The sequence below is a fragment of the Salvelinus namaycush genome, chromosome 10 (assembly GCF_016432855.1).
Source record: "Salvelinus namaycush isolate Seneca chromosome 10, SaNama_1.0, whole genome shotgun sequence".
Classification (NCBI taxonomy): Eukaryota; Metazoa; Chordata; class Actinopteri; order Salmoniformes; family Salmonidae; genus Salvelinus; species Salvelinus namaycush.
In genome coordinates, this window is record NC_052316.1 from 22,717,681 (window position 1) to 22,731,145 (window position 13,465).

At 40.7% G+C, this 13,465-nt stretch overlaps 1 protein-coding gene across 1 annotated transcript in view; it reads right to left on the reverse strand.

The window, feature by feature from the left end:
- Positions 1-7,281: 7,281 nt before the first annotated feature.
- Positions 7,282-13,465, reverse strand: part of rnf11b (ring finger protein 11b) — a 38,117-nt gene continuing 31,933 nt past the window's right edge. The window contains exons 2-3 of the mRNA XM_039002531.1: positions 11,306-11,475; positions 7,282-9,153 (exon numbers count right to left, since the gene is read on the reverse strand). Of these exons, the coding sequence (XP_038858459.1) occupies positions 8,982-9,153; positions 11,306-11,475 (342 nt within the window). The 3' untranslated portion in view covers positions 7,282-8,981. The remainder of the gene's footprint in view (positions 9,154-11,305; positions 11,476-13,465) is intronic.

A 13,465-nucleotide genomic window follows, 5' to 3' on the forward strand; every position in this document is an offset into this window, starting at 1 on the left:
CTTTCATGATAGCCTAGGCTACTCAGCACTACAGTTGTGATCAATGCACCTACATTAATAATTGTGCATTACACTATAGCCTTTCCTTTACTCAGTCATTAGAGGAAAATATAGGCTATTGAAAGTAGGCCTATATATTGGAATTAAATATCTGAGCTGGAGCGTAAATAGCCTACATACTGTTCAAAATGAAAAATGCTGCAAAATATTGTTACTCATATCCAAACATGGGCTATACGACATCCCCGTTACTTCTGAATTGAGTGTCTAGTAATATCAGTGTGATTATGAAATCACATAATGTTAGTTTTGATGTGACTATAGAGTTGCTTTATTTTATGGGACTATTCAAGCCATCGAATGTCTGTCTATAGGCCACCCTAATTTCACATTCAAACAGATTTTGAATCAGTACATCATCTCGGCATGCCTCACTTACAATTACAGTAATACTTATAGGATACTTCAGATGCGATTATGGCACATGTTAGACAACATTATTTGATATATAACCAACACTAATAATATCTCAAATCTAATCAAAATCAAATCAAATTTTATTTGTCACATACCAGCCTGCATATACATATGAGATGAGTAATGTAGGGTATGTAAACATTATATTAATATCTGCATGAAATTATAGGCCACTCACCACTTAGACAGGCGATTCTTATATAATTCTTATATATATTGTTATTCCTTTGCAAATTGACAGTGCAATGAACATTAAAACACGAACTTCAAACAATCACACGCTTGTGCAGGCCACATGGAGAAAAGCAAAACCATAGCCTACAACCGTTAGGTGAGTAGGAGGAACATGTCCTTTTTTTGTCCGATGGTCATATTTTCGAATTTTGGCGCTTTGAATGGCAATGTTATTTTTCTTTCAAAAGCGAGAAAACGTTAATATTTATTAGAAGAAAACACACTGCATAAATATCAGTGTAGTCAAACTGTGAATGGCTATGTAATAGCTAATATAACTATTTGTTTGGCTTCTTCCTGGTTGGGTGCATCTCATCGTGTTGTCGCTTAAACAAGTTGAATAATTATTGCAAGCAAAGCGAAGAGACTACTTTAATAAATCGGGATACAGTCACTAAGACACAAGTAGTCAGGTAGGTATCCGATTGAATGTAATTATTAGTTAATCTTCACCGTTGTCCTGCAGCGCAGTCGATTCAGATGTAGGCTAGATTTGATATGGATTGAAATGACAAATGTAGGAATCCTGTCCATTAAAGGATGTCAGAACGTGTATAATGGTTATTGATTTTAAATAGGCTGTTTTTCAGATACTCCTGGATTTCTGCCAATTCTGCACTGTCAAACAGTTTTCCACAACTTGAGCGCGCAAGGGGGGGGGTGGGTGTATGACGCATGATGAATATTGAAATATGATACAGTATTACTGTTGAGAACTTCTGGTGCGCATTGGAAGGAAGTTGCATCTAAAATGATGACCCTAAACATGGTTTGGATAGAAAATACATTGATAACCCTGATTGAGATTCCACATGGGCTCATTAATAATAAATAAATCCATGTTTATTTTCCCCATATCTTTAGACATCCTCACTATGATTCATTGCTCTTATCAGTACCTTATTTTGACCATTCTCTCACTCACCCTCATACCAGTGTCACCCCTTATGTCTCCTTCCTTTATAGCTGTTTCATTGCCTCTGCAACTGAGTCAGTCGATTCTATCCAACACAAAGCAGTGGAACAATCATATTTATTTTATTTTATTTATTTAACCTTTATTTAACCAGTAATAGGCCCATTGAGACACATATAGTCTCTTTACAAGGGAGACATTTAGTTCCAGTAAGATGTGGGTTGTCTAGTCATTATCCAGGGTTCAAGGTGACGAAAGTCAACAAACATTTCAACTGGCACTGAATGTTTTTCACAATCAGCTAGATCCCAGAGAGAGAGAGAGAGAGGGGTGGCGGGGGGAGAACGAGAGTGATAAAAAAAAGAGCAAGAGAGAGAGAAAGAGAGAGAGAAAGAGAGAGAGTGACAATGTACGAACTCATCCTCTGTTACTGTCTGATTTCCTAACAGGATTGTCTCACTAAGTTGCCCTGTGGCCCACTGCATTAAGAGTTGATCAACATCTACACACCCCTAACACTGTTGGTGCAACTCCTGGTCTCTTTACACCCAGGGGAGTAGGGGACTAAAAACTTTTTTGACATGAAAATAGTGTCCAGAGAGCCTTTGACCTCCGTGTCATCCCCAACTCTTGGAACATGACCTCTATCTACACTGGAATTTGAATGTGTTACCTTTCTCATAGATATGGCAAAGAGATATTTCCCTTTTGTTCTCGAGAGATGATTCAGAAAAAAGTGCTTGCAGCCAAAGAACGCCTAACCACAACAGGGTTAGGGAGATATATATATATATACTTCCTATTTCTTTCAGCAGTGTATTCTGGTTAGGGAGAGTGACAAGAGAGCCTTCATCAAAGGCAGCTTCCTCCCAAAGGCTTTCTCAGTGTGGCGCATGGCTGCAGGGAGGATCGGTAAGCAGATTGTGTAGAAAATGTAAATCCTCACGTACACAGATGTATTATTGTTTTGCTACTTGAATACTACTTTAGGATTACTACTTGGCTCTGTCTACGTATAAAAGTGTGCTACAATTCTGAGTTGGACACTGCACCAAATAGGTCAATGTCTTGTGTAAAGCAATTGTGAATGTTGTTTTTCTATTCAGTTTAAAAAAAAAATTATACTCTGTTGGAAATATTGGTTGTGTTTTGACAATGGAGGCAAGTTTATAATTAATATCATGTCCCTCTACTGGACATATTTTCAATTACAAGTTCACAATGTGCAACTGTTGGTTGGTTGGTTAATTCCGGAAATGTAAGGATAACATTTTGTAGAAACAACACACATTGCTTGTGATTGAAGGGTTTGCAAACCAGAGTACATTTGTTAGCTAAAACCAAGCAGTTTCTATTCTGAGACACCATGAAATAAATCACACACAAACATGTCCCATAGCATAGTTTATATTTGTTATTTGCCTGTAGTACATATCATATGCATGTGTATACTTTACAAAGAAAATTCTCACAGGCACCCATACAAACACACATACTGTACAAACACTCCTTACATACAGTACCAGTCAAAAGTTTGGACACACCTAGTCATTCATTAGGCTCCTGAGTGGCACAGTGGTCTAAGGACCTACATCTCAGTACAAGAGAGATGATAGTCCCTGCTTTGAATCCAGGCTATCACATCCGGCTGTGATTGTGAGTCCCATAGGGAGGCACACAACTGGCCCAGCTTCGTCTGGGGTAGGCCGTCATATTAAAAAAGAATTTGTTCTTAACTGATTTGCCTAGTTAACTAAAAAATCTATGGTGTTTCTTTATTTTTACTATTTTCTATATTGTAGAATAATAGTGAAGACATCAAAACTATGAAATAACACATGGAATCATGTAGTAACCAAAAAAGTTTAAACAAATCAAAATATATTTTATATTTGAGATTCTTCAAAGTATCTACACACCCCTAACACTGTTGGTGCAACTCCTGGTCTCTTTACACCCAGGGGAGAATGGGACTAAAATGACAGCTTTGCACACTCTTGGCATTCTCTTAACCAGCTTCACCTGGAATGCTTTTCCAACAGTCTTGAAGGAGTTCCCACATATGCTGAGCACTTGTTGGCTGATTTCCCTTCACTCTGCGGTCCAACTCATCCCAAACCATCTCAATTGGGTTGAGGTTGGGTGATTGCGGAGGCCAGGTCATCTGATGCAGCACTCCATCACTCTCCTTCTTGGTCAAATAGCCCTTACACAGCCTGGAGGTGTGTTGGGTCATTGTCCTGTTGAAAAACAAATTATAGTCCCACTAATTGCAAGCCAGATGGGATGGCGTATCGCTGCAGAAGGCTGTGGTAGCCATGCTGGTTAAGTGTGCCTTGAATTATAAATAAATAACAGACAGTGTCACCAGCTAAGCAACCCCACACCATCACACCATCTCCTTAACGCTTCACGGTGGGAACTACAAGTGAGATCCTCCGTTCACCTACTCTGCGTCTCACAAAGACACGGCGGTTGGAACCAAAAATCTAAAATTTGAACTCATCAGACCAAAGAACAGATTTACACCGGTCTAATGGCCACTGCTCATGTTTCTTGGCCCAAGCAAGTCTTCTTACTGGTATACTTTAGTAGTGGTTTCTTTGCAGCAATTTGACCATGAAGGCCTGATTCATGCAGTCTCCTCTGAACAGTTGATATTGAGATTCTTGTTACTTGAACACTGTGAAGCATTTTCTTATCGGCAGACTCAACAGCCTTGGTTTCTCAAATGGCTGCCTCGCCTGGTTCACCAACTACTTCTCAGACAGAGTTCAGTGTGTCAAATCGGAGGGCCTGTTGTCCGGACCACTGGCAATCTCTATGGGGGTGCCACAGGGTTCAATTCTCGGGTTGACTCTTTTCTCTGTATACATCAATGATGTTGCTCTTGCTGCTGGTGATTCCCTGATCCACCTCTAAGCAGACGACACCATTTTGTATACTTCTGGCCCTTCTTTGGACACTGTGTTAACTAACCTCCAGACGAGCTTCAATGCCATACAACTCTCCTTCCGTGGCCTCCAACTGCTCTTAAATGCTAGTAAAACTAAATGCATGCTCTTCAACCGATCGCTGCCCGCACCTGCCCGCCTGTCCAGCATCACTACTCTGGACGGTTCTGACTTAGAATATGTGGACAACTACAAATACCTAGGTGTCTGGTTAGACTGTAAACTCTCCTTCCAGACTCACATTAAGCATCTCCAATCCAAAATTAAATCTAGAATCGGCTTCCTATTTCGCAACAAAGCATCCTTCACTCATGCTGCCAAACATACCCTCGTAAACTGACTATTCTACCGATCCTTGACTTTGGCGATATCATTAATAAAATAGCCTCCAACACTCTACTCAGCAAATTGGATGCAGTCTATCACAGTGCCATCCGTTTTGTCACCAAAGCCCCATATACTACCCACCACTGCGACCTGTATATGCTCTCGTTGGCTGGCCCTCACTTCATATTCGTCGCCAAACCCACTGGCTCCAGGTCATCTATAAGTCTTTGCTAGGTAATAGGTAAAGCCCCGCCTTATCTTAGCTCACTGGTCACCATAGCAGCACCCACCCGTAGCACGCGCTCCAGCAAGTATATTTCACTGGTCACCCCCAAAGCCTTTTCCTCCTTTGGCCGCCTTTCCTTCCAGTTCTCTGCTGTCAATGACTGGAACGAATTGCAAAAATCACTGAAGCTAGAAACTCATATCTCCCTCATTAACTTTAAGCATCAGCTGTCAGAGCAGCTCACAGATCACTGCACCTGTACATAGCACATCTGTAAATAGCCCATCCAACTACCTCATCCCCGTATTGTTATTTATTTACTATTGCTCCTTTGCACCCCAGTATCTCTACTTGCACATTCATCTTCTGCACATCTATCACTCCAGTGTTTAATTGCTAAATTGTAATTACTTCGCCACTACAGCCTATTTATTGCCTTACCTCCCTAATCTTACCTCATTTGCACACACTGTATATAGATTTTCCTATTGTGTTATTGACTGTACGTTTGTTTATTCCACGTGTAACTCTATGTTGTTGTTTGTGTCACACTGCTTTGCTTTATCTTGGCCAGGTCGCAGTTGTAAATGTGAACTTGTTCTCAACTGGCCTACCTGGTTAAATAAAGGTGAAAATAAAAAAATATTTGGGCTGGAATTTCTGAGGCTGGTAACTCTAATGAACTTATCCTCTGCAGCAGAGGTAACTCTGGGTCTTCCTTTCCTGTGGTGGTCCTCATGAGAGCCAGTTTCATCATAGCGCTTGATGGTTTTTGCAACTACACTTGAATAAACGTTCAAAGTTCTTGAAATTTTCAGGTTTGACTGACCTTCATGTCTTAAAGTAATGATGGACTGTCGTTTCTCTTTGCTTATTTGAGCTGTTCTTGCCATAATATGGACTTGGTCTTTTACCAAATAGGGATATCTTCTGTATACCACCCCTACCTTGTCACAACACAACTGGTTGGCTCAAACCCATTAAGGAAAGAAATTCCACAAATTCATTTTTAACAAGGCACACCTGTTAATTGAAATGCATTCCAGGTGATTACCTCATGAAGCTGGTTGAGAGAATGCCAAGTGTGCAAAGCTGTCATCAAGGCAAAGGGTGGCTACTTTGAAGAATCTCAAATCTCAAATATATTTTGATTTGTTAAACACTTTTTTGGTTACTACATGATTCCATATGTGTTATTTCATAGTTTTGATCTCTTCACTATTATTCTACAATGTAGAAAATAGTATTAAAAAACCTAGATTGAGTAGGTGTTCTAAAACTTTTGATTGGTATTGTATATCTTCTAGTCTTGCAGTGCATTCCTGTAATTTATGCTGTTGGGGGCTTTGGATAATTTGAAGTACACAATCTCATTGTTGCTTCATCTTTCAGTATTCCCACCATCTCTAGTGTCCTTAAAACTTATCGGCAACGACCAGGCCATTCCTAAGTCATGTCTGGGATCCATTTTCACTCCCCTCATCTCTTTGAGATAATATGGGTCCCATGCCAGCCTGGGAGCTAATCAACCTCCATCTCATAAGACCTAAGGGAATGGAACTCCACATTGAATGGAGATCAAAATAAAACTAAAAGATTTAAGGAAAAATCCACACAAACACTATCTTCTGGTGATTTTTTTCCATTAGCCCACTGTTGATACGGTCCCAAAATGTTTTGCATATCAGCTGTCAAGTTTTCAATACATAGGATTTTCAAGAAGCAAAGTGTCACCTGCCACATCATCACACTTATGCGTTTCATAACAAATAATGCATTTTGCATCATCATAATGATGTGGCAAGTGACACTTTGCTTCTTGAAAACCTTTTGGGACTGTATCAACAGTGGACTAATGATCACTGAAGGCATGTTTTCTACCTCCACTGAGAAAATCAAAGATCTGTCAATTATTACGAATGTGACTAGCCCTCTGAATGCCAAAGAGAGCTGGCGGTGGTGAATTCAATGTCTGGGATGAGGAGAAAACAGCGATAACAAGTTACTACATTACTTCCTTTGTAAAATAGATAATATACCGCTCTTCACATCCAAAAACTTCGAACTAACAAAATAGATCAACATTTTATGCTTTCATAGTAATTTATGGAACATTTGCATATTTTTCCCAACTATGAGAGAACAGGTTTTCAATTAACAAAGTACATCTAAAATACTTTTATTAAATGTCGCAAAATGATCACTTAACATGAAAGATACCTTGCCCCCATTTAAAATAAAATTTAAATAAACATTTACATTTAATTGGAGCCAGTCAAAATACAGCAACATAACATGACCAAAACCACACCCATTATTTATTAACTATTGGTTACAGCGAACTGTGCTGATTGAATAGTTTGTTTTCCCAGTATGTTATTATAATACATTAGGAATTTTTTCTATATTTAAGTATGAAAATCAGGAAAGTCTTGGAAAAACAACATTATTTACAAGTAGGATGAAGAAACACACGTGCTCAGACAGATGCAGACGAACACAAAAATCTAAGGATTTGGGGTGGTTAGCACACTCATTTCCAAACCTCTTGCACAACAACGTGATGATTCATATGTTGAACTAATAAATAAACACTAGGGCATGTGACTTAATTCATTGAAATTAACTGAATGACTTGTGTGTATGCATTATGAACTAGGGCCCTGTGTTTTGGTTAATCATGTCACATGACCTGGATTTCAACCATTATTTAAAGCTTTTTCATCAAACTTTGTATGTCAGATGTACCAGATCCATCCTTAGACAATTGCTTTCATTTTTAATCTAAATTCTAATTTCTAGAAAAGGCTAAAAAATAAAAAGTTAAAATCCAGGTCATGTGACATGATTAACCAAAACACAGGGGCCTAATTATGATAAATCATATGGTCTTGGTAATATGACTAAGACACTTGTTCTGAATGGAGTGAATTGAAGGTTGAATATCTCTGGTATGAAACGTGATGTGCAGTCTAGAAAGACTGTGCTAAACAAGAGTACTTTGATCAAAAACACATTGTGACCAACCTCTAGCAGACCAACAAACCTCTGCTTCCAATATGATCCGTTTTTGACTGATCATTAGTCTAAGAAACTCACCAATTAAGGATACAGTGTCAACTTCAGGAAAACAAAGCTTACCATTGTGTTGAAACAATCATGTTGCAGATACTGAATATGAGAAAATTAAGTGTTTCTATTCAAATATTTTGTAAGCATATGCTGAACTCTTCCACTGAGGCTAGAAAATAAGTGGAAGTTCTTCTGCTTTGTGTACATGTGCAATAATAGTTTGCTCCTCTGTATTAGTAAAACGAATCCAATGAGCCCTTAAGATGACTGGTAGAACAGAGGTTCTGACTTGAACACAATGTTAAGGAGAGGAAAGCCAGTGAATCACCTCCTTGCAAGAGATCTTTGCATATATCTGTATTTCTAGAGAGTTTTAACGCATTTCTTTCCTTCCCCTCCCTTCTAGCGTGGCCGTTTACGACAACAGTGTGGTAGTGAGAGAGAGGAGAATTCTGGCTGTGGACAGAGGGTGATATATGACAGTAAGAGGCAGTCTTGATCACCAGTATCCACAGTCCTCCCCCAGCCTGGGCTTTCCTGTCCAGCAGGCCAGGCCAGAAGGTAGAGGCCCCCTCTCTGTGTTAGCCATCCATCGCCTCCACAGCACCCTTCAACACCACCACACAGCCCTCAACTGCTCCCAGAGGCTGTGACCCTCCTCGTTGTTGGAGGTGCTGTCTGTGGGTCATGAGGATGCTGGAGGGGGCCGCATAGGTGGAATGCGGGAGTAAGTCAAAACAGTGTGCAGGGGTGGTAGCGGTGGTGCTGTTGTGTCTCAGTTGGTCTCGTAGGAGGAGAGCAGCGCAGCATCCACTGGCTCCATGCAGGAGGGGCAGGTGAAGGAGCGCATCAGCCAGTCATCTATACAGTCCATGTGGTAGATGTGCATGCAGGGCAGGAACCGGATGGGGTCTCCATACACAAAGTCCATCATACAAATCACACACCTACACAGATGGGGAGACAACGTTTGTATCATGTGGGATTTAGAAAGAAGTTGTATCTACCTACCTATCTTATGCAGTATTTTCATTTATTACAAATTGACATTCAGCACCAGTAAGTGATCGGGCAAGTCCACCGTAACATAATTACGTTACCAGTTTTTTCACTTTAAAATGTATGCCAAACAAAAAACTATTATTTCAAAGTTAACAAACCATACAACTACTTTGATCAATTTCCGTAGAATATTTTACAAAAACAAATTTTGTGGAAGAAATGTACAGATGCCAACTTTGGTAACAGAATTACGGTAAAATCTCCCTCAGGTTTTTAAGCGACCATGTTTTTACAAAAACTCTTAAATATCTGCCCGAATTAAGATTCAAGTATGTCTGCAGAAAGAATGGGGTGTCAGCTATGACACGACACCTTGAGTTAGAAAACATATATTTTGGGCTTTGAACTACATTAAGTGAAGTGGATTAACACCCGGTAACATATGTACGGTAACGTAATTATATCATGGGTCCCTTATCTGTATTACACAGCAATGCATAATTATGGATATGAATGTCATTCTCCTCATGTTTGGACATCACAGTGCAGCACAGTTGAATACACTGCAGTACAGTACAGCACAACACAGCAGAATAAAGTAGAGTAGGGTAGAGTTCAGTACAGCAGAGTTCAGTATATTACAGTAAAGTACAGTATAGTTCAGTACAGTACATTATACAGTACTCTACAGTAGTGTGCTCTACTGTACAGTATTGTACTGCACTTTACTTTACTGTAGTGTACTGTATTGTACTCTACTGTGCTCTACTCACTGTAGTGTACTGTACTGTGCTCTCCAAACTTGTGAAACATACGCCTATGGTAGGTTCAGATTGAGTCCAGTCCAGTCTGTCTGTGGACATTGAAATCAAGGCTAGGGTGGACCAAATTGCAACTACTTTTTAACATCCATGGGCATCCGGTGACGGTCACTGCTCAGTGTGAGGATGCTGGTTACATTCGATGGAAAGAGAGGGAGCTCATGGGTAGGTGTCAGTAAGAGCTAGGAAAGGTGACAAATGGAGAGTGAGAGAGAGAAGCAGAGAGAGAGAGAGAGGGATGAGTTGTCTAGACTCAGACCGTTATAACACTCTTGGTTTGACCACCAGATGACAGAAAGAGAAAGAAAAAACAGATATGAGCTGAACATGGGGGGAGGAAAGTAGCAGGGGACCCAACTGTGGTTTGTGACTATTATGATTTCCCATTGAAGCCGATTCAGTTGCGGTAATTCCATTACAGATTTTTTTGTAATTCTGTTACCGATTTGGTAACAAAATTATGAATTTTAATCACTTAAAGGGATACTTTGAAATTTTGGCAACGAGGCCCTTTATCTACTTCCCCAGAGTCAGATGAACTTGTGGATGCCATCTTTATGTCTCTGTGTCCAGTATGAAGGAAGTTAGAGGTAGTTTCATGAGCCAATGCTAACTAGTGTTAGCACAATGACTAGAAGTCTATGGGTATCCACTAGCATACCAAAATACCAAAGTATACCTTTAATAAGCAAAATAATGAATAAACAAAAAGAAAAAGCACTATAACTAATTAACTTTACTTGTTACATCTGTGAAATTTCATTATCCTCTCTCATGAGGTAGAGAATTGTGAAAATATCTTATAGATATGTGAGTTTTTGATTACGGATTTACAAGGCACAAGGCAATATTTCTTAAACTTACAGAAGGCAAACAATTTCTCCAAAACTAAATATAAGTGTTGATATTAGTTGCCAACGGACTTTACATCAACATTGTGTTTTGATGTATTTCTAATTCCTTATTTGACTTTTTCTGGAAGATGTTTATCCAGAAATAACTCATGCCAAATATTTAAGATGGAAAATCGATCTATGGCTTCATTTCCACAAAATATAAACTCTTAGCTTTCATTTGATAGGCTCCCATGAACTTCACATCTTGGTCCTCATGGGGTCTTTTACATGGAAATACCCGATGTGCATGTGCATACAGAGGTAACGCAGATGCCCATTTCCATTCAGTACGAGGCACATTAATCCAACACAATTACAACATAAGTGTTTTAATGCTTGGAGATGTGTTGTGTTTGAGTGCTGTTGCCGGTGGTACTCACTCTCTGATTTTCTTTTCGGAGCCGTCCCTGCTAGCGTCGTACACTCCCTTGGGGAGGTGGTGTATGAGGCCGATGCGTTGGGCAATGCGGACCTGCTCCTCCTCTGTTAGATGGCTGGCCAGGCGGGCCTGACTGGGCGTGGGGTGGTACACTGGCACATAGGGCTGCTCCTGTATGGGCACAACGACACATATGAACTTGTACTTAGAGGCCTGAGAATAGGCCTAGGTAACACAGAGGGGATTAGTGAAAACACCCACGTTGAAAAACCTTGTTTATTGTGAATATAACGTACAAGGCCATTACACTGTTTTACATTCAAACTACCAAGTTAAGTGCTGACTGGAGTAAAGAGTATCACTGTAGTGCAACTAGAACGAGTATATCAGAGGTGGTTTGAAATTATAGAGCCAGCAGGTGGCAATCTTTCCCAAGTCAGAGCACTTTCACTCTAAAAAGGGGAACATGGGCGTTTCAGTTCAAATTACTGTAATTGAGAAAATGCAAGACAAAGTGTCCTATTGAAATCTGTTACCAATGAAAGGAGTGATTGGCAAGGGCAGCGTAAGCTATTAAGCCGTGTTCACGTTGGACCGTTTGAAGTGACTCAAATCCTATTATTTTTGCACATCCGATTCCAATTTGATATTCTTCCTGCAGTCTAAACAGCCAAAAAGCACATAGAATCAGATATTTCAAGCCACATTTCAAACCCCCTTCGTAAGTGGTTTGAAGTCATACAGAAATCTGATTCCTGGCCATGTGACTTGTGTCTGAACAGTCAAATCTAATTTATATGCCCTCAAGTGGTTTTTAGACTGTTATTTGGCATAGCTTGTTGCTTGCTAGCTACTCTGTTGACAGTTTGAGAGGAACATGTGGTAGCTAAATAGCTTCTTAATTGTTTACAAGCAAATTAGTGAATTTGCTAGAAAGCTAAACAGCTACAGCTAGCTAGTTGACTGCTGTGGCCAGCCAAAAATGACTCGTTTTGAAAGTTATCCTTTGAGGATTTAAAAGTGTTCTTACACTATGATTTTGAACATTTAAAGAAACTGGAAAACATCCATGGCAGGCATTGTTGTCACCTTAGCTTGCTACATAACTTCTGAGTGAGCACCACCACCAAATCAGCTTACACCCCTGCGCACACACCCGTCGTTACTTAGACAAAATAACAAATATACACTGAAGTTGCTTACCAAGACGACATTGAATGTTCCTTAGCACCCTAGTTACAGTTTAGACTTAAAAATCAGCTTTAAATCTATGGCAAGACTTGAAAATGGTCTAGCAATGATCAACAACCAACTTGACAGAGCTTGTGTAACGCTCGTCCTCCTCCTCGTCTGAGGATGAGCAAGGATCGGACCAATATGCAGCGTAGTGTGAATACATCTTGATTTATTTAAAGAAAGACGAACACGAAGAACACTTGACAAAATAACAAATCGACGTGAACAGACCTGTACTTGAGAACATAAAACAAGAACGCACGAACAGGAAAGAACACACGAACGAACGAAACGAAACAGTCCCGTGTGGCACAAACACTGACACAAACAAACAGTGAGAACAGCCTACCTTAATATGGTTCTCAATCAGAGGAAACGTAAAACACCTGCCCCTGATTGAGAACCATATCAGGCTAATTGAAAATGAACCCAACATAGAAACACATAACATAGAATGCCCACCCAGCTCACGTCCTGACCAACTAAACAAAGACAAAACAAAGGAAATAAGGTCAGGAACGTGACAGTACCCCCCCCCCCCAAGGTGCGGACTCCGGCCGCAAAACCTGAACCTATAGGGGAGGGTTTGGGTGGGCATCTGTCCACGGCTCTGGCTCTGGCTCTGGCTCTGGACGTGGTCCCCACCCCACCATAGTTAATCCCCGCTTCCGTGGCCTCCTCCTAATGGCTACCCACCATATTAACCCCACTGGATTAAGGGGCAGCACTGGACTAAGGGGCAACACCGGACTGAGGGGCAGCACCGGACTGAGGGGCGGCACCGGACTGAGGGGCGGCTCCGGACTGAGGGGCGGCTCCAGACTGAGGGGCGGCTCAGGACTGAGGGGCGGCTCCGGACTGAGTGACGGCTCTGGCAGGTCATGGCTGGCTGACGGCTCTGGCAGGTCATGGCTGGCTGACGGCA